The sequence below is a fragment of the Paramisgurnus dabryanus genome, chromosome 2, assembly GCF_030506205.2.
Source record: "Paramisgurnus dabryanus chromosome 2, PD_genome_1.1, whole genome shotgun sequence".
In the NCBI taxonomy this organism is placed as follows: Eukaryota; Metazoa; Chordata; class Actinopteri; order Cypriniformes; family Cobitidae; genus Paramisgurnus; species Paramisgurnus dabryanus.
The window spans coordinates 46,370,144-46,395,411 of record NC_133338.1 but is presented as its reverse complement, the minus strand read 5'-3'; the positions used below and the strand labels follow the sequence as shown (position 1 = coordinate 46,395,411).

The following is a 25,268-nucleotide window of genomic DNA, read 5'->3' as shown; positions in this document are numbered from 1 at the left end:
CTTGGGCTTGATGCGAACTTTGAATTGGAACAGTACTTGGGCCGCGGCTGATGACGTTTCACAAGTCCACAAGAACACAAGTACAGATAAGAACGCATATTGAGAAACGGCTAAGGTGAAGACTCTGGTCCCTATGTTCCCTAACCGGAAATCACGTGACCTTTTCTGAAGCTCACCAACCGAACATCACGTGATCCAACTCAATAAACTTTATGAAATGTTACAGAACTTTTATAAAGACAAACGTTTGTTTTAGTTGTAAATATAAACACACATTGCTACACAGTAAGGGACCACAATCTACTCAATATTTAAAATAATAATATTTATTTAAAATTGTAAATATATTTATTACATTTAAAATGTAATTATATGCCTCCAATTTTATGCACAGATATGCAAGAGAATAATGACAGCATTTTTCACAATGTACTGTTTTTAAAATTAAGTCAGAGAGATGTTGGTTTTGCCGGTTGTTGATGAGTAACAGCTGTGAGTGATTACAACGCGCTTAAGCAGCCACGTGACAGAAAAATAAGTGAACTTGTCCCAATGTGAAGTGAGCTAGGGTCCTTACCAGTGCCCGAACCTGTGTACACGATCTACTGATTCACGACCTCGGGAGCTAGGGAACGAATTGAGACACACGGAAAAACTGGAAAAACATAACTATGAGAGGAAAACAAAACTGGGAGAAATAATATAATAATATTTTCCTCTTAAAAAAACGGAAAAGGACGAGCCCCCATTTTGTTACGGTCAGCTCAAAACTGCAACAAGAATGACGAGGACCAAACCAAAAACGTATAATGAAGAATATCTTTTATTACATAATTCTAGGTGTTTACATTTAAAATTAGCACATCAATTTAATTTCTGACGACAGATCCACAAACAACGCGTGATCAAGTGGCAGCATGGGATGATATCACTTCCCATGTGCCTCGACCCATGTCTCAGAGGCACTTTTATTCGTATGTCCCGAGGGGCACGTTCAATCTCACACCGGTGCGCAACGTTTTGCTACGGTTTCCGGGTTGAACGACATGTTTCCTGGAAACGGTGTGCAACGGAATGCAACAGGTTTTAGAAGCGTTTTCTCTTGTTTGGTGGGTGTGTCAGAAATGTCGGCCCAATCAGCGGCAAGATGTATAAAACCACGCAGTAGTAAAGAGACAGCTCGCTCAATGGGTTCAAGTTGGAATGTTGTCTTTCATTCTGGACGGCAAGGTCAGTGACTGTAACATCGAGGGTATTTTACAGTATTAAACACACATTTATAACGATTTCATCAGGCTTTAGAAACATTTAGAAAAGAACACAAAGAATGGCCTCTCAGCTACCGTAGTTGCAACTCTTGCGTCATCACAACAGGGTGTTCAATGCATCACCGTTTCTGTTTAATAAACGTTGTGCAACGTTTTGTCGGGGCTGAACGCAGCCCAAGTGTTGTTCATGACGCCATCACCTAGAAGAAATCACAAGAGAAAACAAAAACACAAAAAACCACACACCCTTACACCATAACAAACACCAACACTAAACCAACATTAACAAGCAACATATTAGTTATTGTGAGAACGAGTATGATCTTTATACAATGTAAGGTCTTTATTGAAGATTAGCATTTTATAAAATCCCAATACAGCACATGGAATAAACTGTGTGAAATCATAACTGTGATTTAAATATAATAAATACAGTAAATGTTATTTTCAAATACAAGCATTTATCCATCACCACTGATAACATAGTGTGTGGCCCCACATACCCCGCACCCCTTAAATGCCATTCTTTACTGATAGTGGTGTATAGTATTTTTAAAAAGAAAATCAAATAAAAAGATAGTCAAATCTATGGAAATGAGTTCAAGAACTTTTTCAGATTTGCTCTGGAGTGCCATCCTCTCTCTCTGGCAAACCTGTACACACTTCCGAACAGATCAGGGAATGAAGCCATTAGGTTGATGTTTGCTGCATCATCTGAGCTATAAAGCGAAGAAACCCATCAAGTAAACAGGGTGTGACACACAACATCACACAATTATTGTGTACTTTATGTTTTGTGTGACTTACTAATGCTCGTGCAGGTTGCGTACAAAACGCAGCAGGCCCAGTGTATTTTCAGGATAACATTTCTTTTTGCCATCCAGTTTCTCAACAAGCTCAGGGGAAAGCTAAAGAAAAACAATATTTTACTGATGTCAAATACTGATGTGATGATCTGTTATGAAGATCGGGGCTGATTGTAGTAAACAGTGACAACAATATTAGTGACATTAACCAGGATTAACATATCTGAATTATAAAACTTGAATTACTCTTCTCACCTCATTATGGTTTTGCCAGTGTGATTTAATGTGTGCTATATTAGTTTGAAACACTGTCATTTTTAATGTGTCTTTATACATTACATGGACTGTGAAGTTATTTACTTTAGTTTTCCATTGAGAAAAGGTTTTCCCCTCTGTGCATCGTTCAATGGCAAGAAGAAGCTCCTCATCAGCATTACGGCAATTCTCTGCTTCATTTTGATTCCCCAGTTTTTTCAGATACTCCATCTTCCTATGAGGATTTCAGAAACATTTAAGGAGTTTAGATGCAAAACCCTCTAGGTACGTCTGACCTGTTTTCTTGTAAATATTATTTTTTTTACCAGATTCTTATGTTTACGTTCAGTAATTTTTACAAAATAGTTATTAGTCAGTAATGGAAATGCCTTATTTTCTCAAATGTAATTTCATTGGTATTAAACAAATTTGACTGTCTTTCCCTGCAAAACCTTCTTAGTACATGCAAGCTTTTTTTGGCAAAAATATGCAAGGAAAAATGGGAAAAATCAACTTCTTTGGACAAGACATAGAAAACAGTTGCAAAATCACTAAAGATGCAACATGAAACATTGCAAATGATGAAAGTAAAAATGAAGAAACGGAACCACACATTAGGGGACGCTGTGATCCATGTTACTACCACATTTGGGTTGTATTCAGGTCCAAGTACTCACAAGAGACCCAAATTTGAATGTGAAACACCGTCGTCATTTATCCAATTAATCTTCTGTGCAGTTAGAGGACATTGCTGCTTAGCAGAATAGAAGCAGTATTTCTGAGACCAGTATTAGAAGGATTTGAAGCTAAGGGATTTGTTGAACATATCATATGTGCTGAGAGCATTCAGTTAATATCATTAGCTCATTTTTGACGTCTGTGGTGTTTAGAGGCTTTTTCATCTTATCTCCTTATTTTAGTTAATTTACTGAAAGGGCCTAAGTAAGTTATTTCCCTTATCTGGAAACCAAAAGGAAAAATATCCCACGGGCTGTTACACTTGGTACTAAGATGTATTTTCGTTGATCGGATCACAAGTGCATGAGAGAGACATTTACACCTGGTATTTAAATCAGTCTCTTTTGTTCACTTTTGACCGCTTTTCTCCAGATTACTGAGGGGATGGTCCCTCTCCTGTCATTTAAACATAAGCGGAGTAATGACAGGTTTAAATGGACACAAACTAATATTATGTCAGAGTCCACTGCTTGTGTTGTAAGTAAACATGCTACACAATGTTTTGTCCATGTATATATAAGAGCTTTCTCTGATATTGCTGAAATAAGATCGCGCAACTTTCACACGCTTGTAAAATGAAACTAATGACAGACGCGCAGATCAGCCACTTTAGTTTCATCAATGAAAGGCTAAAAATAGCACTGTACACCGTGTGTTCGTGCTATTGGTCAGAAAAGATGTAAAACATTTATTTCAGTACCTCAGATTACATAAATGGGCAGAGAGACGGCGTCTGACTGTTCGAACACATTAAACCACATGCGGGTTTACACTAACAAGTGTTATGCATAACCATGCTATAGTTAGCCAAGGAACCATTGCCGTAGCCAGCTATGAGGTCCGGACCTCTGTAATTTTTTTCATATTAAAAAATAAAATTTAAAGTTCTCTGAATGACTAATTAGTTTTTCAAAACTAATCTGTACATATAATTAAGTTTGGACAGTTTTGCATAGTTTAGTGTAAAATGACGAAGACTGGCTTAAGCTGCGACAGTATGGAGCGAGATATGCGTCTTTATTACATGTGATAAATTAAATGATCTGAGAGAAATAAAACTATTTGAAAGAAAAAGTTATCACACTGATAGCAAAGAAGCATTTCATAAGAAAAAAAAGAATATTTGAGAGAAAAAGTTTTCATACCAATAGCAAAAAATAATAATATTTGAGACTAAAAAAAGTTTTGAGAGAAAGTATTTTCTCATGATAGAACATAAAAAATATAAATTTGAAATTTTTAAAATTATTTCTGAGAAAAAAAATCTCTCAAGTATATGTTTTTGCTATTAGTGTGAAAACATTTTCTCTAAAAAAAAGTGTTTCTATCAAAACGCTTTTCTTTGCTCTCGATGCAATTTCTTGCTCTCGTGTCAGGATTTTGCTTTCTCTGTGAAAATTGTGTCATGGGCGGGGCCACGTTCCTATTGGCCAGTCGGGTAAGCATCGTCTTTGTCTTGGGAATCGAACTGAATCATTACACCGTTGTTCGGTTCACCTAGATAGATGCCGTCTCTGCTTTTAGTTGAGCACGGACACTCTAATGTTTGAGTAAGATGATGACACACAACTCGATGGATAGCTGGCTGAGCAAGTTCACAGCACTGAAGATTAAACATTAAAAAATGAAATGGTACTCTTATTCATGAATGAATGTGTATTATATTATTAGCTTGCTAATCGCTAATTAGCCATCATGCTAGGTAAACTTGCAAATGCCAAATGAATGTTTTGATTCACTCCTTATTTAGTGAGTAGTGATCTAGTTTCTACCTTTGCACTTGCTAGCCTCAAAGCACCTGAAGAGTAACTGCTTGTTCATCATATACAACCTCCTGTATAACTTTCAACCAACGTTAGTGTGCATGGAGGAAGTACACGCCTAGCTGCCGCAGCGCGGGGGGCCACACACGTCGGGGCTACGGTGACCACAGTCCCGATGTCGTACGTGCCAGTGTTGGTATATCATAACTTAAATGTGTTTTTTGTTTTCATAAAAATATTAACATTGATACCATTATAATAAGATAGCTGCTATTGAAATCAGTGTGAACAGATGCACTCAGTCTCTCAATATCACAACTATGGTCATATTGAATACACAGCTATAATGACAATAATAAATAGGGCAACAAAGTAATAATAATAATAATAATAATAATTTGTTACACTTATTTAGCGCTTTTCTGCAACACTCAAAGCGCTTTACATATAAAAGGGAGAATCTCCTCAACCACCACCACAAAAAAATTAAGCTTTGGAGGAACTTGTGAGATGTGAACCATATTTTTATAAATCTTTTATTAGATGAACAGATCCATAACTTAGTAATTATAGATTAAACATATGCTTTGATACTCAAAATAGTATTGGGGAAAAATACTCGAGTCTCACGCATTCACAGTGAGACACACGCATTTAAGTCAGTTCACACACAGTGAATGGGCACACACCACACCTTGTATTTCTCACGCTGAGAAGACTTAACTTTTCCTGCTATATACAATTAATGGACGAGGCGCAGGAAGGTTCTCTGTCAAGTTCATAGCTGTCTCGAATTTTTCTTGCGCTCCTCTGATGTCATTCACTTGGACTTGATTTATTCAAAAACTCCCCAACTGCTTTGCAATAAGAAGCTTAAGCTTACCTGAAACTATAAGGGAAATAGACTATAGAGGCTTTCTGAAATGAATGAAAGGACTAGAGATGACTATTGGAGCATGTCAGACCTACTTTTTTTATAAGTGTAATTCTTGTCACTTGTCACAATTTAACACATCAATAATGTGTTATGTTTGTAACAACACTGGGTGTGTTAATTTTAACACATTGTTTTGTGTTAAACTATTCAACACATTGTGTTATTTCGTATTGATTTTGAGTTCATGTAAATAAAACACTAGATGTGTTGTCCTTATAAGAAAGGTGTCTCAATTTAACACATTCGTTTTAAGAGTGTATGTAAAATACGGGACAACCCAGCAAACACAGAACGTTCCCCTAACGTTAGTTTTTGGTTATATTTAGGTTATTTTTTTGGGAACCAAAAAATAACGTTCTGGGAACGTTATTTTTAGGTTTTATTTTTTGCAACCATAAAATAACGTTCCCATAACGTTGTAGGGTGGTTATTTTTAAATAACCTAAAAATAACTTATACAGAACGTTATTTTTTGGTTATTTTTTGGTAATTTTTTTGGAACCATAAAATAACGTTCCCATAACGTTGCAGGGTGGTTATTTTGAAAATAACCTAAAAATAACTTATACAGAACGTTATTTTTTGGTTATTTTTTTGGAACCATAAAATAACGTTCCCATAACGTAGCAGGGTGGTTATTTTTAAAATAACCTAAAAATAACTTATATAGAACGTTATTTTTTGGTTATTTTTTTGGAACCATAAAATAACGTTCCCATAACGTAGCAGGGTGGTTATTTTTAAAATAACCTAAAAATAACTTATACAGAACGTTATTTTTTGGTTATTTTTTTGGAACCATAAAATAACGTTCCCATAACGTTGCAGGGTGGTTATTTTTAAAATAACCTAAAAATAACTTATACAGAACGTTATTTTTTGGTTATTTTTTTGGAACCATAAAATAACGTTCCCATAACGTTGCAGGGTGGTTATTTTTAAAATAACCTAAAAATAACTTATACAGAACGTTATTTTTTGGTAATTTTTTTGGAACCATAAAATAACGTTCCCATAACGTTGCAGGGTGGTTATTTTTAAAATAACCTAAAAATAACTTATACAGAACGTTATTTTTTGGTTATTTTTTTGGAACCATAAAATAACGTTCCCATAACGTTGCAGGGTGGTTATTTTTAAAATAACCTAAAAATAACTTATACAGAACGTTATTTTTTGGTTATTTTTTGGAACCATAAAATAACGTTCCCATAACGTTGCAGGGTGGTTATTTTTAAAATAACCTAAAAATAACTTATACAGAACGTTATTTTTTGGTTTTTTTTTTGGAACCATAAAATAACGTTCCCATAACGTTGCAGGGTGGTTATTTTTAAAATAACCTAAAAATAACTTATACAGAACGTTATTTTTTTGGTTATTTTTTGGTTATTTTTTTGGAACCATAAAATAACGTTCTCGTAACGTTGCAGGGTGGTTATTTTTAAATAACCTAAAAATAACTTATACAGAACGTTATTTTTTGGTTATTTTCTGGAACCATAAAATAACCTAAAAATAACTTATACATAACGTTCTCTAATGGTTATTTTTTGGTTATGTTGTTTTTAGGAAATGAAGTGAATGCATAATTAAACCCATTATTCCTTTAGTGTGCACGTCTAATATGCGCATGCTTGTCTGCACGAGCTTACAGCCTTCTTCACGAGTACCCGCTTTATCTTGTGCTCAGGAAAAGTCGTTAATTTAAAAAATAACGGTCCTTTCGTTTTTACCTCAGAGACTAACATTATTTTAGCGGTTCTTTTGTCTCTTTCTTGATTTAGTAACTTAAATATGTGAGAAGAAATATATATACGAGTGATTTCCAATCGATTTGAGGAGAATTTGAGGAGAATATAATGTTAGAAACTTTTTATTGTTGTAAAAACGGATAGCCGACTAACTGTGGTAAGATCTTTTAACCTAAAGTGACTGATTTATTTGTCATTGCGTTTTAACTTCAGAGTATAACATTCTAGCGATTTCTTTTTTGTTTCTTCATTAGTAGCTTAAATATGTGAAAACGAAAATATATTTTAATTATTTCCATGAAGAGAATATGAAGTTAGAAGCTTTTGATTATTGTAAAAACTGAGAGAGAGATGCTGATTGTTATTACTTAATAATGGAGAGGCGGCTGCTGTAAGGTCTGTTAAACTAAAGTGAATTAAATGTTTATATATTTTCAATAAATATCTGTTTTAAGTCTTCTTTATTGTGTTGAAGTCCCTGGTTATTTATATATTTGATAAAATAGAATGTTATCTAAATACATAATATGTGATGTGTTGAGGTATTTTTATATAAAATAACCTGTGTTATATAATGGTATAATATTTTAATAGACATTTTTTCCAGTAATAGCATAATTTAATTATTATAGATTTTGTATTAAATAAATTATTTTATTCCTCCTTATATGGAAATGTGTTTTACTTATTTTAGATAGATATGATAGATAAAAACACAGCATGGGATGTACTAATAGACGTGCCGTAATTTTGTAAGCCTTCAATTCTTCACTTACCCTACAGTCACATTAGCTACAAAAGTGAACGACACCGAGCGACACGCACTCGCTTGATGGGCGTTTCTTGGCTAGTTTCTAAAAGCGGTATCAAAAGTCACTTTAGAGGTATTGTTAACTTACAATAACGGTGTTTTTGGATTTAAAAGTATTTATTTCTCGATAAAAGTAACAAAATATATTAGATAAAATGCCAAACTTATCAGATATATACAGAAATACGCATTTTCCGCCATCTTGAATTATTTTCTCAGACTCGACCACAGACCTACGTCACGCTGCTCCTTCACTCCGATTGGCAGTCGCTTTGTCGCATCGCTCATCATTTGCATAAAATAGCCTGCTTGTCTATTTTGGCCCCGCCTTGCTCGCGCAGCGGCGAGCTCGTCGCTTGTCGCTGGCAAACGGCCACTTCCATTGAAAATGAATAGTAGCCTGTCGCTCTGTCTCTGTCGCTTGTAGCTAATGTGACTGGGGGGTGAGGCTGGAGTCTTGAGCTCTGCGCGCTCTGTCAGTGCGTGCATGGAGGCGCGGCAACGCGCACTCGCGCCCTGGTGAGATCATTTTTCACTCCATGTCAACTGTGCATTTTCCAAGGTTTGTTTTTGGTTAGCCATGAAAGTTTTCTTTACAGAAATAGAACGTTATTTTTAGGTTATTTTAACGTTTTCCTAACGTTAGTTTTTGGTTCCCATAACGTTATTTTCCAAGGTTTGTTTTTGGTTAGCCAGGAAAGTTTTCTTTACAGAAATAGAACGTTATTTTTAGGTTATTGTAACGTTTTCCTAACGTTATTGTAACGTTTTCCTAACGTTATTGTAACGTTTTCCTAACGTTATTGTAACGTTTTCCTAACGTTATTGTAACGGTTTCCTAACGTTATTGTAACGTTTTCCTAACGTTAGGAAAACGTTAAAATAACCTGAAAATAACGTTCTATTTCTGTAAAGAAAACTTTCCTGGCTAACCAAAAACAAACCTTGGAAAATAACGTTATGGGAACCAAAAACTAACGTTAGGGGAACGTTTTGAGAATCAAAAACTAACGTTAGGGGAACGTTTTGGGAACCAAAAATTGTTAGCTGGGAAATCGCATTGATTTGATATGCGTCATTTTGCCTGTAAATACGGGACGATTCCGTGTTTGACGGGACGGGTGGCATTGCCACCTTCCATGCACACTAACGTTGGTTGAAAGTTATACAGGAGGTTGTATATGATGAACAAGCAGTTACTCTTCAGGTGCTTTGAGGCTAGCAAGTGCAAAGGTAGAAACTAGATCACTACTCACTAAATAAGGAGTGAATCAAAACATTCATTTGGCATTTGCAAGTTTACCTAGCATGATGGCTAATTAGCGATTAGCAAGCTAATAATATAATACACATTCATTCATGAATAAGAGTACCATTTCATTTTTTAATGTTTAATCTTCAGTGCTGTGAACTTGCTCAGCCAGCTATGCATCGAGTTGTGTGTCATCATCTTACTCAAACATTAGAGTGTCCGTGCTCAACTAAAAGCAGAGACGGCATCTATCTAGGTGAACCGAACAACGGTGTAATGATTCAGTTCGATTCCCAAGACAAAGACGATGCTTACCCGACTGGCCAATAGGAACGTGGCCCCGCCCATGACACAATTTTCACAGAGAAAGCAAAATCCTGACACGAGAGCAAGAAATTGCATCGAGAGCAAAGAAAAGCGTTTTGATAGAAACACTTTTTTTTTTAGAGAAAATGTTTTCACACTAATAGCAAAAAACCTATACTTGAGAGATTTTTTTTCTCAGAAATAATTTTAAAAATTTCAAATTTATATTTTTTATGTTCTATCATGAGAAAATACTTTCTCTCAAAACTTTTTTTAGTCTCAAATATTATTATTTTTTGCTATTGGTATGAAAACTTTTTCTCTGAAATATTCTTTTTTTTCTCATGAAATGCTTCTTTGCTATCAGTGTGATGACTTTTTCTTTAAAATAGTTTTATTTATCTTAAGATCATTTAATTTATCGCATGTAATAAAGACGCATATCTCGCTCCATACGACAGCGCGGGTACAGAATTTGCAGTGTTGCCAGATCCTATTGTTAAAAATCCTCTTTAGACGTAGTGTTTTAGCAATTAATGTGACACTTTGACATTATCTATAAAGTGATTGTTAGGCGTAGGTTAGTATTAGCGATTTTTATGATTTATTTCTGAAATACAAGGTTTGGACGAATTTTTAAGGCCAATTATTTTTGCTTGTTTTTCGTACTAATATCTGGCAACATGGAAACTGAAAGTTATCAAATAATGCTGCGTTCCAGGCAACCTGTAACCCGTAACTCACAACTTCAAAACCACGACTCATGACTCTGAACTGGGAGTACATCGATCTAGTACGAGTTCACGGGTGGGAAGTCACGGGTTTGACTGCCGTTCCAGGGCACTTTTACAGGTAGAAGGTTGTAAAAACACGGGTTACAGGCTGCCTGGAACGCATACTCCCAGTTCAGAGTCGTAAGTCGTGGTTTTGAAGTTGTGATTCACGGGCTCAAAAACCTGCCTGGAACGCAGCATAGGACGCAGAGCAGGTTATTGCTGATACTACATTCGGTAAGATAAAAGCAGTAGTCATCATAATTGTGTCGAGTATCAACAACACTATCGAAAAACAGAAAATAACTCTGGTACAAAGATGTAGAAGAATTGGGTTTAAATCCCAGTCCATCCCCCAAAACAGAGTGTGTACCCAAAGCTTATAAATAAAGTATGCTTCAATGTACTTAAACCACTTAAATACTAGCAAGTACATTTGTAAGTTATGTAAAGTTATGCTACAAATATACTTATTAAAATTAAAGTTCTACTTGAGCAGTACTTCAGTTTACCTGAAAAAGTAAGAATACCAGTACCAACTAGATTTTTATTGAAATGATGTCTCAAAATAACACACAAATGTGATATATAAGCCACAAAATGAGTGCACGAAAATAGTAAACTTACTAAGTGTACTTAACAAGTGTATTTTATTTAAGTGCACTTTTTTCACCTGGGACAGCATTTGTTAACTCTTAACACCCCACCTTGGACCTCGGTAATTTTCAAACCCTGGCTACGGCCATGCAAGGAACTATAAAACTTTGAGTTTACATCATAGATAAACTGTATAGATTTAAAAGAATATGCTGAATTACCTGTGGAGAAAATAGAAAGCAGGCAACGTCCCTTGAGCCTCATGATCTTGGAAAACTAACATTACTCCAATATTGACTTTGGTCTTGTTGTTTTTCCTGTCGCGTTGTCATTTTAAATCTCTTTTTCGCTTTCTTGGTGACTTGTTTTAATGTCCTTGAGAATAGGTCTTCAACAGGTTTTCAAATATAAACATTAGATTGTGGGTTCATCACGGTGTGCGCCTGTTGTTCAATCCGACTTTCAGTCTACGCAGGTCGACTATGCAGGCTGCATACGTCATCAAGCCTGGTTTATTTAAGTTAACTGAGCATTACATTCACAAGTTATAAGCATATTACATCAATTTACAATTAACTAAGAATAATTGTCAGCTTTATAATTGTTAATATGTGATCTGTCACGGAAACCAGTGACACAAGTCGGCAGCACAAGTTTCGAGAAAATGAGAAACAAAGCTTTTTTTCCAAATTTGTGATTTTCGTTTATTAGTTGATATCCCGAAGAAGCCTCTCCATGTTTGAGATAGCAGTTTTGTATATTTAAAAAAAATGTATTACATTTTTTAATAAAAGTGTACATTTTGCGGTTGAAATCGGCTTGTTTTTCCGGAGATTCTAGCATGCAGTGGGGGGGGGGGTCATTGTCTGTGTGTATATTTACATACTGTATATGCTTGTGTTTTCGCCTCCGCCCCCAAAGGGAACAGCGTGACTACTAAATAAGGATAGTTAGCCCGAAAATGAAAATAATGTAATTAATGACTTACCCTTATGTCGTTCTAAACTCAGAAGACCGCCGTTCATCTTCGGAACACAGTTTAAGATGTTTTAACGTTAGATTTAGTCCGAGAGCTTTCTGTCCTCTTCATTGGAAATATATGTACGGGTTCCATGTCCACAAAAGGTAATAAAAACATCATCAAAGTAGTCCATGTGACATCAGTGGGTCAGTAAGATTGTGTTGAAGCATCAAAAATACAGTTTGGTCCAAAAATAGCAAAAATTACGACTTTATTCAGCATTGTCTTCTCTTCCGGCTCGAGCGTGAAGTCACGTGACTGTAGTGACGCGGCTGGCCTGTTCCTCAGACATGTTTGCTAAGTTTTTTTTTTCAAACTTTTAGCATGCGTCTCCACAGACTGTAAACAAAGCTCGGGCGCACAAAACAAAAGAAAAATAAAAGAAGCTGGGGTGGAACAAATAATAGTCAGCCGCAGCAGTCGGATGGCGTCAAAGTACCGCGAGAGCTCTTCAAGAAATCTTACGGAGTAGTTTAATTCAACTCGCTCTCGCGGTACTTTGACGTCATCTCTCTGTCAGTTCTTGCAGCTCAGCATGAAGTCAAATTATCTATTGCTGTTTGGATTATCTATTATTCTACCTCCCTATTTTAAATACAAACTTTGAAGGCGGGTTCATGTGTTTAACGGAACGTAAATTACCGGATTGTAATCTCATATACCCTTACATGTTACGATGTAAATAGTCCTCAGATTGTATATTATATTCTATTACCAGACGGTCATGCGAAATCCGATGTAAACAATAGACTATATATCTATATTTCACGAATTATACGGATTTGTGGACAAAAATGGTCATTGGATTATTCACACATTTGAAACAGACTGGATTCGACTTGTGATCCCCACAAAGGTAAAAAGTTCTGTTTATTTTTCATCCGGCCTTCTTTCATAAAATACTATATATGATGCTAAAACATCTGTATATCAAAACGGCTTTACAGAGGGTATGGCTTAGCTAAATGAGATGTAAATGAGCCCTATTGTCTCTCCAGCCAGGGAAAAGTCCTAACTTTTCTTTCTTAAATTTCTCGGCATTCTCTTTCCTGAATGTGTTATATTCAAATGGCCACAACTTCTCCAAATCTTATCAGATTTCCATGTGTTACACATCGTTGGAAAGCTTAGAAACTGCACCTTCAGAATAACTCATAATGCCCCAGATCCGACTTGTGTCACTACTTTCCGTGACTCGTCACATATTCTGAAATAAGACTGTCTTGATGACGTATGCCGCCTACACATGCAACCTCGGGAGGCTTCAGCTAGTGGCCAGCGTAAGTGTAGTCTGAAAGCGTGAAAGGCGGAGCTTGAATTTGTCCCTCATCTGCTAATGTATTTCAAAGATGGAGGCACAACATAGATTCAGCCATTCAAGCGACTCGCCCATATGTATTCTAAATAGCAGATTCTACACTTACGGGAATACTTTGATTAGTAGGTGGAAGTAATTACACATGAATGAGCACATACTTTTGAAAGAACACATGGGTTTTTGCGAAGAATTAACTCAAAAAACTACACAGTGGAGCTTTAAACAAACTATTGCCAGTAAATAACATAAATTTAAATCTACGGTAAGTTACCGGCAACCAGCTGCAAGTAACACTGTATTTTCTACGGATTTTTTTTACAGTGGTCTATACATGAAACACACGATTGGGTTTAAAAGCAGATGTGAATCCCAGTCAAAGTAGAATGAGCAAACATATACCGGCGTTTTTAATGAATGCTTTAAGTTTAAGTTTTTAACCAAAGCCGACGAGATTCTTTCCCCTTCAGAGGAGTAAATGGTAAATGGTAAATGGACTGCATTTATATAGCGCTTTTTAACAGACCTATGGCCATCCAAAGCGCTTTACAAGTTTTTGCCTCACATTCACCCATTCACGCACACATTCATACACCGACGGCGGTGTCAGCCATGCAAGGCGCCATCCAGCTCGTCGGGAGCAGCTGGGGTTAGGTGTCTTGCTCAAGGACACCTCGACACTTGGTCCGGTGGAGCCGGGGATTGAACCACCAACCTTCCGGTTTGTAGACAACCTACATGAACCACTGAGCCACTGCCGAGTAATTACTCAAATTATTGGCTGTATAATTAATCCCCCATAATGCTGTTTTTCTATTTTCTATTCTTGTGGTATTCTGCTTGGATATTTTTTATAATATGTCAAATTGAATTAGAATGTAAATGTCTGTTTGTTTTCAGCAAGGTATTACAGTTTTTCTGAATTGCTAAAACACTAAACCCCAATCTCTGAACTAAATTCATAGTGGCCTAAACACGTTTGTCAAATCATGCACTTTTTTGCAAAACACTAAACACAAACTTCTCACTAAAACACACATTTTACACTGCAATGCACTTGTTTTATAAATACTTAACACAGGCAGGCAAAAGTTGAACACAACTACAACACCGTTATCATCGAGTAAACACAACAACTCAAAATTCTACACACTTTTATCTAATGGTATTTTTTACCAATTGTGTGGATTGGAAACAGTCTGAGAGGCAGATGAAGAGTATGAGGAAGAAAAGGACACCAGAGACGATGCAATTGGCAAAATTTGCAGTTGGATTGCTGACTTTTTACAAAATACAATGCTGCTTACAGTAATATTGAAAACTAACTATACTTGCAGTACTTACAGTAAAGTATTCACTATATTCACTGAACTAAACTTGTGATTACAGTGATATAGATTTTTACCAGTATTTGTCAAGTGTGTTGTTATGTACAATAAACATGTACTTTTCTGTAAGCAGATCTCCTGGATGTTGTGTTTTCCATTTTTTAAGGTAGTGTCTAATGGATGCTTGTAGTGTTTTATATTATAGACTTATGTGTGTATGATTTGAAAGCTTAGTTTGATTTTGAGTATAAGTGAAATGGTTTTGAAGGAATTGTTTGATTTTGCTGGAAGAGTCAGGGGTTCTGTAAATTGTGTTTGAAATTGGGATTTGTGTTTAAGGTTTTGAGAAAATGAGTGATGGTTTCAAAAAATGTGTTTTAGCAATTCAGAAAAACTGTAATTAAAAAGCAAAGATACAGATCGGGTGTGCCACATTCAGTTCTTGTGCATGGCTTATGGACAAAATAAATGTTTTGTAGAGATTTAATGCGTTTGTAACAGTTATTATGACAATCTCTTGTCTAACTGCACAAATGATGTCTGCCTTTCTGGATTCCATAATAGATATTAACTAGCCACTCAAAACTGCACACTTGTGTCACTCGCAATACAACAACTTATATCCTTAGTGGCCCCCTGGAAAAGAGCGTCCCCATTTACGTCAAAAATAAGGAATACCTTTCATCATTCCAGAAGAAGGGGTGTGCAAGTGTCTTCTCCACAGTTGGTCTCTTTTCTGGATTTTCATTGATCATCCACTCCACAAGATCCTTTGCTACATCATCATCTTCCAGTTGATCCAGTGTGTAGTTTCCCTGCAGTATGTTGACCTCACAAAATGGATCTTCACCAAATGGATGGTGTCCTCTAGAGAGGATGTAATACACTAACATCCCAGCCACCTTTAAACGGTACACAGTGTTAGCATTAGATGACATCCTGAATTTTCATCAAAATTTTTCTCAGTACTAAAACAAACTGTTTTACAGTGCATTGATTTTTTCTGTCTTACCTGAATGTCAGAACATCTTTTGTACCCACTGTTACTCTTTACATCTATTGTTTCCTTTGCCTTCCAGCATTTAGTTCCAGCGATGCTTGTTCGTAAAGTGGTTTCACACGGTTTTAGTCTACGACTTATGCCAAAATCAGCCAGTCTAGCTTTTCCATTTATGTCTGTAAATACAATATAGAATCATAATAAAAAAAAAGTTTTTAGATTTAATTTTGTAACATTTATATGCTGTGTTAATTCTGGTTTAGCTCTTACCGATCAGAACGTTCTGAGGTTTGATGTCCCGATGAAGTATTTTAGTGCGTTGGGTGTGTATAACCTGTAAGCTGCACAGCACTTCCCTCACAAGCTCTTTCAAAACAAAAGTCCTCTCAGAGCTGTCAGATGGTAAATGATCTTGGATGTATTCTTCTAGTGTGTACTCACAAAGCTGAAGAATGAGATATCCAAAGTTGTCATCTTCTGCAAAGTCTATATATTGCACAATAGAAGTACTATAAAGTTCTGGAAGTCGTAAAAATGCCATCTCGTTCTTGAGGTCCGGGTAATTGCACTTAAGCATTCGTTTCACAGCGACCTCCATACCATCATCCTTCAGACCAAGAAAAATTTGTGTGCCATCACTTCCTTTAGCAATCTTAAATTCATCACTGAGTACAAGAGTGAAGTTATTACGCAGTCTAGTGGTTTTGCTGACATCAATATTAGCAAGTTTTTCAAAATGTTTCATCCAGCGATGACTGATTGAAACCCACGGTCTTGGCACCAGTAGGTTCTCAACTGGGGGTGTGAAGGGCTGCACACTTGAATTTGTCTCCTCGATAGGAGTCATTGTATCTGGAATTGATTGTTTGACTTTATCTTGCTTCTCTGCTTCTTGTGACTCCAACTCTTGATGATTTTTCTTCTTTTTTTTCTTCTTCTTTTTCTTTGTTGAAGAGGTGACAACGCTTTCCTCACATAATTGATCCACTGCTAAACTTGGTGGAAGTTTAAGTGATGTGTTCAGTTTTCGCAGTTTCTTTTTCATTAATTCATCCATCTCTATATCTGCAACATTAACTATACTCTCAGGTACCGATGACAATCCACACATTGCAATAACTTCTGGAGCAAAGTCATTTACCTGTGCAAACACTCCATAGGTCCAAACATTGATTAGACTTGAAAACTTGTCATCTGTGAGAGGCAGTAGACCTTTGCATAATTTCTCATATACACAATGATCTATGGTTAGTTTTTGCTCAGAGGTCTTTTCCATTACGACTTTGAGTATTTTTAGTATCAAATGATTGACTGGTTCTCCCTGTGGATTTCCAGAGAGCTGGACACAGTTTATTAGAATTGGTACAAGATCACTGAATACCTGAGAAGAAATCTTTTCACTGACACACAAAGCAGCATTTAAGCAATTCAGCACAACTGGCAAATGATTTTTCACTATTTTTGGAAAGCGTTTGATGACTTCCTCAATGTATTTGTCTGCACTCTTTGTGTCTTTTAACCACTTGATGGCACTCTGACGATATTCCTCTGCAGCCAAACCAATGACACCAAAGTAATCCTCAAACAGAATTGTATGAATGAAAGGATGCTCTTTATGGAAATGTGCCTTATAGATGCTGAAAACTTCTGTCTGGTGTTTTCTTTGGACAGCACAAGAAAAGGAAAAAAATATCTGTACTTTTTTAAAGTTGCCATTATGTGATGATAATTGAAGAATCATGTCATACACTTTTTTATCAAGCACTGGATTTACTCCATAGTTCCTTACAGCTGTAGCTCCAGCTTCAAGAAGTGCTTTCACAATGTCATCACGATCGTGATCAACAGCACACTGCAGTGGAGTTAAAATCGGCAAATCATTTCCCTCTGGGTCAGCTTTTGCTGCGAGTAATCTTTTTACTATACTCAAAGAAACTCCAGGTGTCATAACAGCATGGTGTAAAGGAACAAGTCCATTTGTTGAGTGTTTGTTAGGATCAGCAGACTCTTCAATGAGATATGAACAGATGTCTTCATTGTTGCATATAACTGCTGCTGACAATAGCGTAACGTCATCTTTCCAGGCTTCAGAAGGGTAAAGCCCATTAATGTCTTTGCCTCTGATTATTTTTCGAAATCTCTCTGACTTCTTGTCTATGATGCACTGTATTAGAGGATCTGTTTTTCTAGGAACTACTGAAACTGGAACAGAAACTGGAAGTGCGAATTGGATTTGGTACGCCATGGTGATTTTTCCAAATTTTAAATTAGATTTGTTATCTGTTGAGGGATGTAAAATATTTAGCATTACAAAAACGGAATACTGGATACATACAGCAAACCTACCTCAATTTTAAGTTGTAGCATACTTTTTAAATTCAATACTTATTATTAAAAAAACAAAAATCGAAAAAATAAACTACAACATTTTTGGAAATCTAATAAAGCTCATGCGCTCCAGTAGGCGACCCAACCGAGTGCAGAATGCAGATTATTTAAAAGTGCAATAATATTTTATTAACACAAATATTCAGTAATATTTTAATGTATTTAATCGACTGTTAAAAGTTTCCAAAATACTTACTTTCTGTGTGTAGCTTTAGAGTAAAATGTATCCTGGTTTATTTCAGCGAAAATGAAACTACCCAGCGGGCATATGACCGACCTTCAACGTTGAAATTTGGTTGAAATTAGGTCAGGTGTTTGTTCAACGTTGAAACAACGTTGAAACAACAGTGAATGGTAAACGGTTGAAAAAGGTTAATAAAATGCTTAAAAATCAACGTTGAAATTTGGTTGAAATAATGTCAGTTGTTTGTTCAACGTTGATTCAACGTTGAAACAACGTTGAAACAACAGTGAAGTAAATGGTTGCAGAGAGACAATAAAATAATGTTTTATAATATGTGAATCATTCAGAAAAAAAATGTAAAAACTCATTTTATAAAATTGATGAAATTATACAAAAATGTAACAAATATTTGAATATACAGGTAGCGAGGTAATCTCGCGAGATTACACGAGACTGGACTGTTTTAACGGCTGTCTGGGAGATCTTGCGTATCACACGAGAAAATGCTTCAGAGAAAGAAGAGGTAAGGAAATATAAGTCAATGTAAACGCATAACGTTATTATATTCACATATACAAAGTGGTATGACAAAAAAGCACGATGCCAAAACGGGTTTTTTTCTGTTAGTTGAGAATGTATTCATTATAGTAGTTAATTTGCTAGTCCACGGGATGTTCCCGCCGAAATTGGACTTCGTTATTATGAATATTAATAAATTAATATGAGGTGTGTTTTTATCAACTTAACCACTTGGTTGTTTTTGCTTCAGAAAAGCAACTAGTTATAAATGTAAGGGCTTTTTTGGACAACTTCGGTGAAAAAGTGTTGATTTCGTAGTTCATTCAGCGTAACTTATATCCGAGAGGTCTTACAGGCGCCACAGACACCTATCAGCCTTTTGTAAGGAGGAGCAGCGCGAGTGCGGTGCGGTCATTGTTAAGCTGCTTAGTTTCTCAAATTCATATTACTGATAAAGTGTTAAAACTTAGATGAGATGTTGGTGTTTTATGGCTCACGAATTCGCAATAACGGATACGTATAGCAGTTCGTGTTAATGACATTAATCCAAACTTATTGATGACGTGATAACATGGGCGTCGAATCCAATATTAATCATGCTGAGGTTTTCACGACGGGGTAATGTGTATAAATGCAGTTATAAAATTAAAAGGGACAAGATAGTCGACGTGACCCTCATGTTTCCATGGCAATCAGTCAATTACATGTTACGCTTATGATCGCACCTGCGGTCATTCGCGCAGTATCCATGATTTTAAGCGGCATGAAACACTTACGTTAACTCCTTTGTACGAAAATATCATGTCGTGTAAGTTGGTATGTTCTATTCGAATTGAAATACATTGTAATGGTGTAATTTTGCTTACTTCTCTTGTTGAATAGTTAGCAAGTTTTAATGGAAATAGAAAATATTGGTTATCTAGACAAATGTGCTCTTGTTTTAAGTATATTTTTATAACTCTTTTGTAATGTCTTTGTTATCAGAGTCCTTCAAATTAGAATAGTGATGATGATCTTGTCAATGCTGAGATTTTCATGCATCAACAGCCACTACATCTGGATCAGGTAATGTTGTGTTAACCCTGCTATTCTACAATATTTACTTAAATGCAGTATGCAAGTGTATGTATTCATGTTCTGATAAAAGTCATTATAATTCTCTTCAAATATTGCACTAATTTTACTTTTTTATATTTTGTCAAGATTGAACAAGAAACAGACAGCAAGGGTTGTCATGTCAGAAACAGAATGACACACAAACACAAGAAACTTCACAGGTGAGAATTGAGAGTGGCTTTTTAAAACACCTGCTACTTGTTTCTCAAGAATGGTTTATCATTGTCAAAAGGAAAATATAAGAAACTAATTTAGGATACAATGGTTACTTTTCAACACAGCAATTAATTTCTTTTCTATGCCACTATTTCTTCTACAGTATGTAGGCCTACATATTTCAAACACTTTGTTTTCAGTATACAGAGAAAAAAGTAAATCCAGTGTTCAGAGTGGTTGTTGATGCAAGTTTTATAGAGGCTTCATATTGACAGAAAAAAATGGGTCTTTGTGGTGGTGTACATGACAGCATTTATTTGTTCTTATCTTTATGTATTATGGCTTTAATCATAATTTTTTTAATTGTCAATGAGCTACCACCTACCCTGGTAATGCACCACCAAGATACCATGTTGTAATAGAAATCCGTAATTTACCATTTCTTTTTTTGTGAAGCGTCTCCCCTTAAACCTTACAATGCATTTAATATTTGTTTTGTAACCAAATCAAATTCTACTAATCCTAATAATTAAGATGCAGTGTTTTGTATTTCACAATTTATGTTTTCTTTTTAAAAGGGGCTATGACTTGTTTTTATTTTATTATGTGTTTTAAATTGTAGGCATATCAACATGCAATTTGAAGACGTGTGATAAAATACAGAGAGGTGAAGTAGTGTGTCTTTCCAGATCCCCAAATCATTCCCCCTTAAAAGGTAATGAATAGTGTTATGACAAAAAAATTAAACATTCTTAATTTCTTTAAAAGTTGTACTTGGGCCACAGTTTTCTGTATTTCTAACCAAAAGATTACATTTATATTTCTATACTAATGAAATATGTTTTTCTTTTTCCAAACTTTATCAAATGCAATGATCGCTAAGATGAGCCTGAAGAGGAGATTTGGGAAGATGCTGTTTCATAAGTCGCTTTGCCTGATCACATGTGGTAAGTTTGTAAAACATATATTAAAAATAGGATTAGAACATCTCCTAATCAAAAGTTTTTGATCAGGTCGGGATGTCTGCTAACAAGATGCCTTGCTGGTCTGAGGGAGTTTAAAGGCTTACACAGACAGTCCAGAAGTTCTGAAGTCCATCTTCGATCTCATTGGTAAGGGACTACACAAAAGGCTGTTTGACCTAGGCATGGGCCGGTATAAGATTCTGGCGGTATGATAACCTTTAGCAAAAATACCACGGTTTCACGGTGTTGCGGTATTACCATTGCAACACTAAAATGTGTTATTTTCAAATGCCAGGTACAATAAAGCCTTTAAATTATAATATGCTTTCAAAACATATATAATATTTTCGTAATATATATTAAATGTAAACATCAAATCAATCACATGACTTCATGATTTAATGAATTTTGTATAAACACAGCTCATACCTTGGAGACGGTATCACAGAAAATTTTAGTGGTTTTGAAACCTTGACTGTTTTAAACCTCGGTATACCTTGAAACCGGTAATCGGCCCATGCCTAGTTTGACCCACACGTAAAGCAACCTGTCAGTGTTTGCTTTAAGCATCTCATTTGGGGGTGTTGAAAATATAAAGTTAAAATCACTTAAGCATTCAGTACTGGATTCATTTGTAAACAAATCGATCAGAAGCACCATTCACTACCATAGTATTTTTTTATCCTACTATGTAAGTCAATGGTGCTTCTGGTCAGTTTGGTTGCAGACATTCCTTAAAAAATCTTTGTGTTCATCAGGACGATTTAAGGTGTAGAAACATCTCAGCAACCTCAAGAGAAATTGGAGGCAACTGTGCTAAATTGCAGATGATGTTGCAAAGGGTCTGAATATGTATAATGTAAATATGATATGTTTTCTTTTTTCATACATTTGCAAAAGTTTCTAAAATTCTGTTTTTACTTTGTAAAAATATCTAAACAATTACAGTATCATGCAACAACATAAAATTGAAAGTGAAAGGTGTATGATTTCTGAATGGACTGTAGATGATCTTAATTGTCATCTTCGTAAACACAACAGCTTTGTTCCTTCATCAGATGGCTATGCAATGTTTCAAGTCAGACTATCAAAGAAAACGCATCTTGCCCTGAAGTGCAATAACAAGATTTTTTGTACATGGGCTAAAATGCAGCATTTTTTGAAAATTAAATATCTTGTGTTTTTTCCCTCCTTAGATGCTGTCATCGTATTAAGTACAGCATGAGCCAGAATGGATGGGTGGTGGTGGCCACAAGAAGACTGTCAACTAAACCAACAACAAAATTCATATTTGCAGTTTTTCTTGAATAAAGTTTTTCTATTCAGATGAATAAAATTACTTTTAAACATGATTTTGTTTCATATTTTATGATTTTATTCTATATTTAGAAAATTCCACTTCTGCACTACTAACTGGAAACCTAACTGTTTGAAAGAATGTGTTTTATCCATTAAAAAATATTTTTAACAGCTGCTTTCATGTTTATTTGGAAAGAGTAGGCACCTGCCATCTTATTTGTCCACATTTAAACTTTACCTTCCTTAAGTGTTTAGTTTTATGAATGGGGTTGTACTGTAAGTTATGCGTAGCAAGTTGCATTCATATGATAATTGCACTTAAAATGACACGTATACAGTAAATCATTTAGTGAGTATTGCAGTGTCAAGTAAAAATCTATATTTAGTGTTAAAAACAACAAGGAAATAGAAGGTTGAAATTGCGTCATGATATCAACCATAATTCACCTATGTTGAAAGTGTGACGTTGAAACAACGTCGTGATTTCAACGTTGAAATTTTTTGCAAAACCGAAAGGTAATCCAACGTTGATTCAACGTTGGTACCTGACGTTGAATCAACGTTGAATCAACGTTGAAATGCCGACTGGGTAAGGTCTCTTCCGGGTTTCGTGGCAGACACGAAATCAGATGCTCCGGGCTACACCCACCAACAAATAAATAAATCATCTACATACTACTGCCTACCATTTATAATTATTATAGAGTATATATTAATAAACAAAATTATACTGAACAAAATTCAAAACATTTGCGCCACTAATATGTAAACAATATGAGAGTAGCCTACCAGCAGATGTTCAGAAAACCAGCGTGAACAAATAATTATGAAAACAAATGGCTATGGCTGATAAACAAAACGGCATATTTGTCTTGACTCACTAAATATGTGTAACTCTATTATTTTGCGAACATACATTATCGCTTCTGGATTTAAAAACTCTAAATAAAAAAAAAAAAACAATGAATGTGCCTTAACATTCAATTTACCATCTCAGTGTATGCCCTTGTCTTTTATTATAATCTGAAATAAAAATGACCATAATATATGACATAAGCGTTTATAATTTTTTTATATAGTTTACTCTGATTGAAAACATTAAAAAAAATCAAGATATTAATAAATGTTCATAAGTATTTATTTACATTAGTATTGAAAAACATATGCCATTAAACAAATAATAATAAAATAAGTACAGTACAATGGTTTTCATAATTAAATTAAACTATTATCAGATTATGGTAAAACTGGTATAAATGAGGACATTATGTGATCAAGTAACCTTTCATGTAAGATTTAAAGGTATAGAAGTTTAAGAGCTGAATCTCATGCTTTTGCAGGCTGCAGTCATTATTTACGGTTGTGTGATTTTTCTATATTGCAACTTGCTGAAAATGGAAGTTCTTATTTTATGCATTTTTATCAAAACAAGTAAGACATTTAACATTTTTACACTGGTACAACTTTAAAATAAAGTTATTTACCTTCTTTAAAAAAAATCCTTATCCAAAAATCTATTTACCATATGCATTTTAATCTGCAAGAATAAGCCATTTTCTGGATTAACATGATGACTTAGTTTGAAGGTTTGTGCTTTTTAAATTTTCCCTATATTTAAGCATAAAAAGGTCATCTCATGGTCACAGTTTAATGAATTTACCATGAACATGTTAATTTCACTCTGAAATTATAAAAAAAATCAGGAACACTAGGGGGCGGTTTCCCGGACAGGGTTTAGATTAATCCAGGACTAGGCCTTAGCTGTATTAGAACATTTAGTTTTTATAAACAATCCTTACAAAAAAACAATTCTGGTGTGCATCTTGAGACAAAACAATGGCACTGATATAAAATACGTCAGTACAAGGTGTTTTAAAATGAAGGCAGCTCAAACATGCATCTTAGTCTGGGACAAGAATAAACCCTGTCTGGGAAACCGTCTCTAAAAGTTAATGCTTTTGCTTAATCTCTTTACCATAATCGTAATTCAATAATCACCAATGATAAAGTAATAATACATTAATATTTTGTGGGGGGGTTGACATAAAAGCGCAACAAACCTTAAAGTTCCTTTAAACAGGCTTTATTTTCTAGATGTAAAATATTGTTAATCTTTTGATTTGAGGAGCAAAATGTTTCCTGGAGTCCTGGACATGTTAAAATTCAAAATGTTTCATTCGAATTCTGGGCACCCAACAATAAACCTGACATTTTGATTGGTTATTCCAAACAGATCCTAATCAATATGCAAAGGATCTTATGGGATAGTTCACCCAAAAATGAACACATAGAAAGATACCTGTATCTGTAATCAAGCACAAAGCAGGAGCACCATTGACATCCATAGTAGAAAAAAATACTATGGAAGTCAATGGTGCTCAGAAACTGTTTGGTTACAAACATTGCTCAAAATCTTACAGAAAATCAATTAAATTTCTACAGGTTTGGATCGACTTAAGGGTGAGAACATGATTTACTTACTGTTACAGATCTATTCACCAACAAGGATATGATTCAATAAACATTGAAACTGTGAAGTAAATATATTGTTTTAAAGTTAAATAATTGTGAAGTTGTATTCAATTAAAAAATTGAATAGAATTGCATTTCTCACCTGTATCGTATCTACATTATGTTGCATACATGCCTTATTTGCAACCGCTTCATGCATGGTATCACGACATAGGTTGCATACAGAGTTTTTAAAGGTGTTGTTT

General features: G+C 35.1%; 1 protein-coding gene and 1 long non-coding RNA gene across 5 annotated transcripts; one reads left to right on the top strand and one right to left on the bottom strand.

Moving 5' to 3' along the window:
• Positions 1 to 1,612: 1,612 nt before the first annotated feature.
• On the bottom strand, positions 1,613 to 18,568 carry LOC135778898 (uncharacterized). Its single transcript, XM_065289561.1, has 7 exons — positions 18,509 to 18,568; positions 16,195 to 18,204; positions 15,937 to 16,100; positions 15,603 to 15,826; positions 2,435 to 2,564; positions 2,076 to 2,176; positions 1,613 to 1,987 (listed from the first exon to the last, which is right to left on the bottom strand). Exons 2-7 carry the CDS (start codon positions 18,167 to 18,169, stop codon positions 1,855 to 1,857), a joined length of 2,727 nt encoding a protein of 908 aa, XP_065145633.1. The 5' UTR covers positions 18,170 to 18,204; positions 18,509 to 18,568; the 3' UTR covers positions 1,613 to 1,854.
• LOC135778546 (uncharacterized) lies at positions 18,563 to 23,142 on the top strand. Of its 4 annotated transcripts, none has more exons than XR_010544581.2 (8): positions 18,563 to 19,019; positions 20,000 to 20,080; positions 20,219 to 20,292; positions 20,910 to 21,002; positions 21,171 to 21,234; positions 21,301 to 21,399; positions 22,011 to 22,111; positions 22,449 to 23,142. It is a non-coding gene; the product is annotated as an uncharacterized lncRNA (long non-coding RNA). The 4 variants fall into 4 exon arrangements; XR_012335586.1 differs by having other exon boundaries at positions 18,563 to 19,425; XR_010544582.2 differs by having other exon boundaries at positions 18,563 to 19,823.
• Positions 23,143 to 25,268: the final 2,126 nt, after the last annotated feature.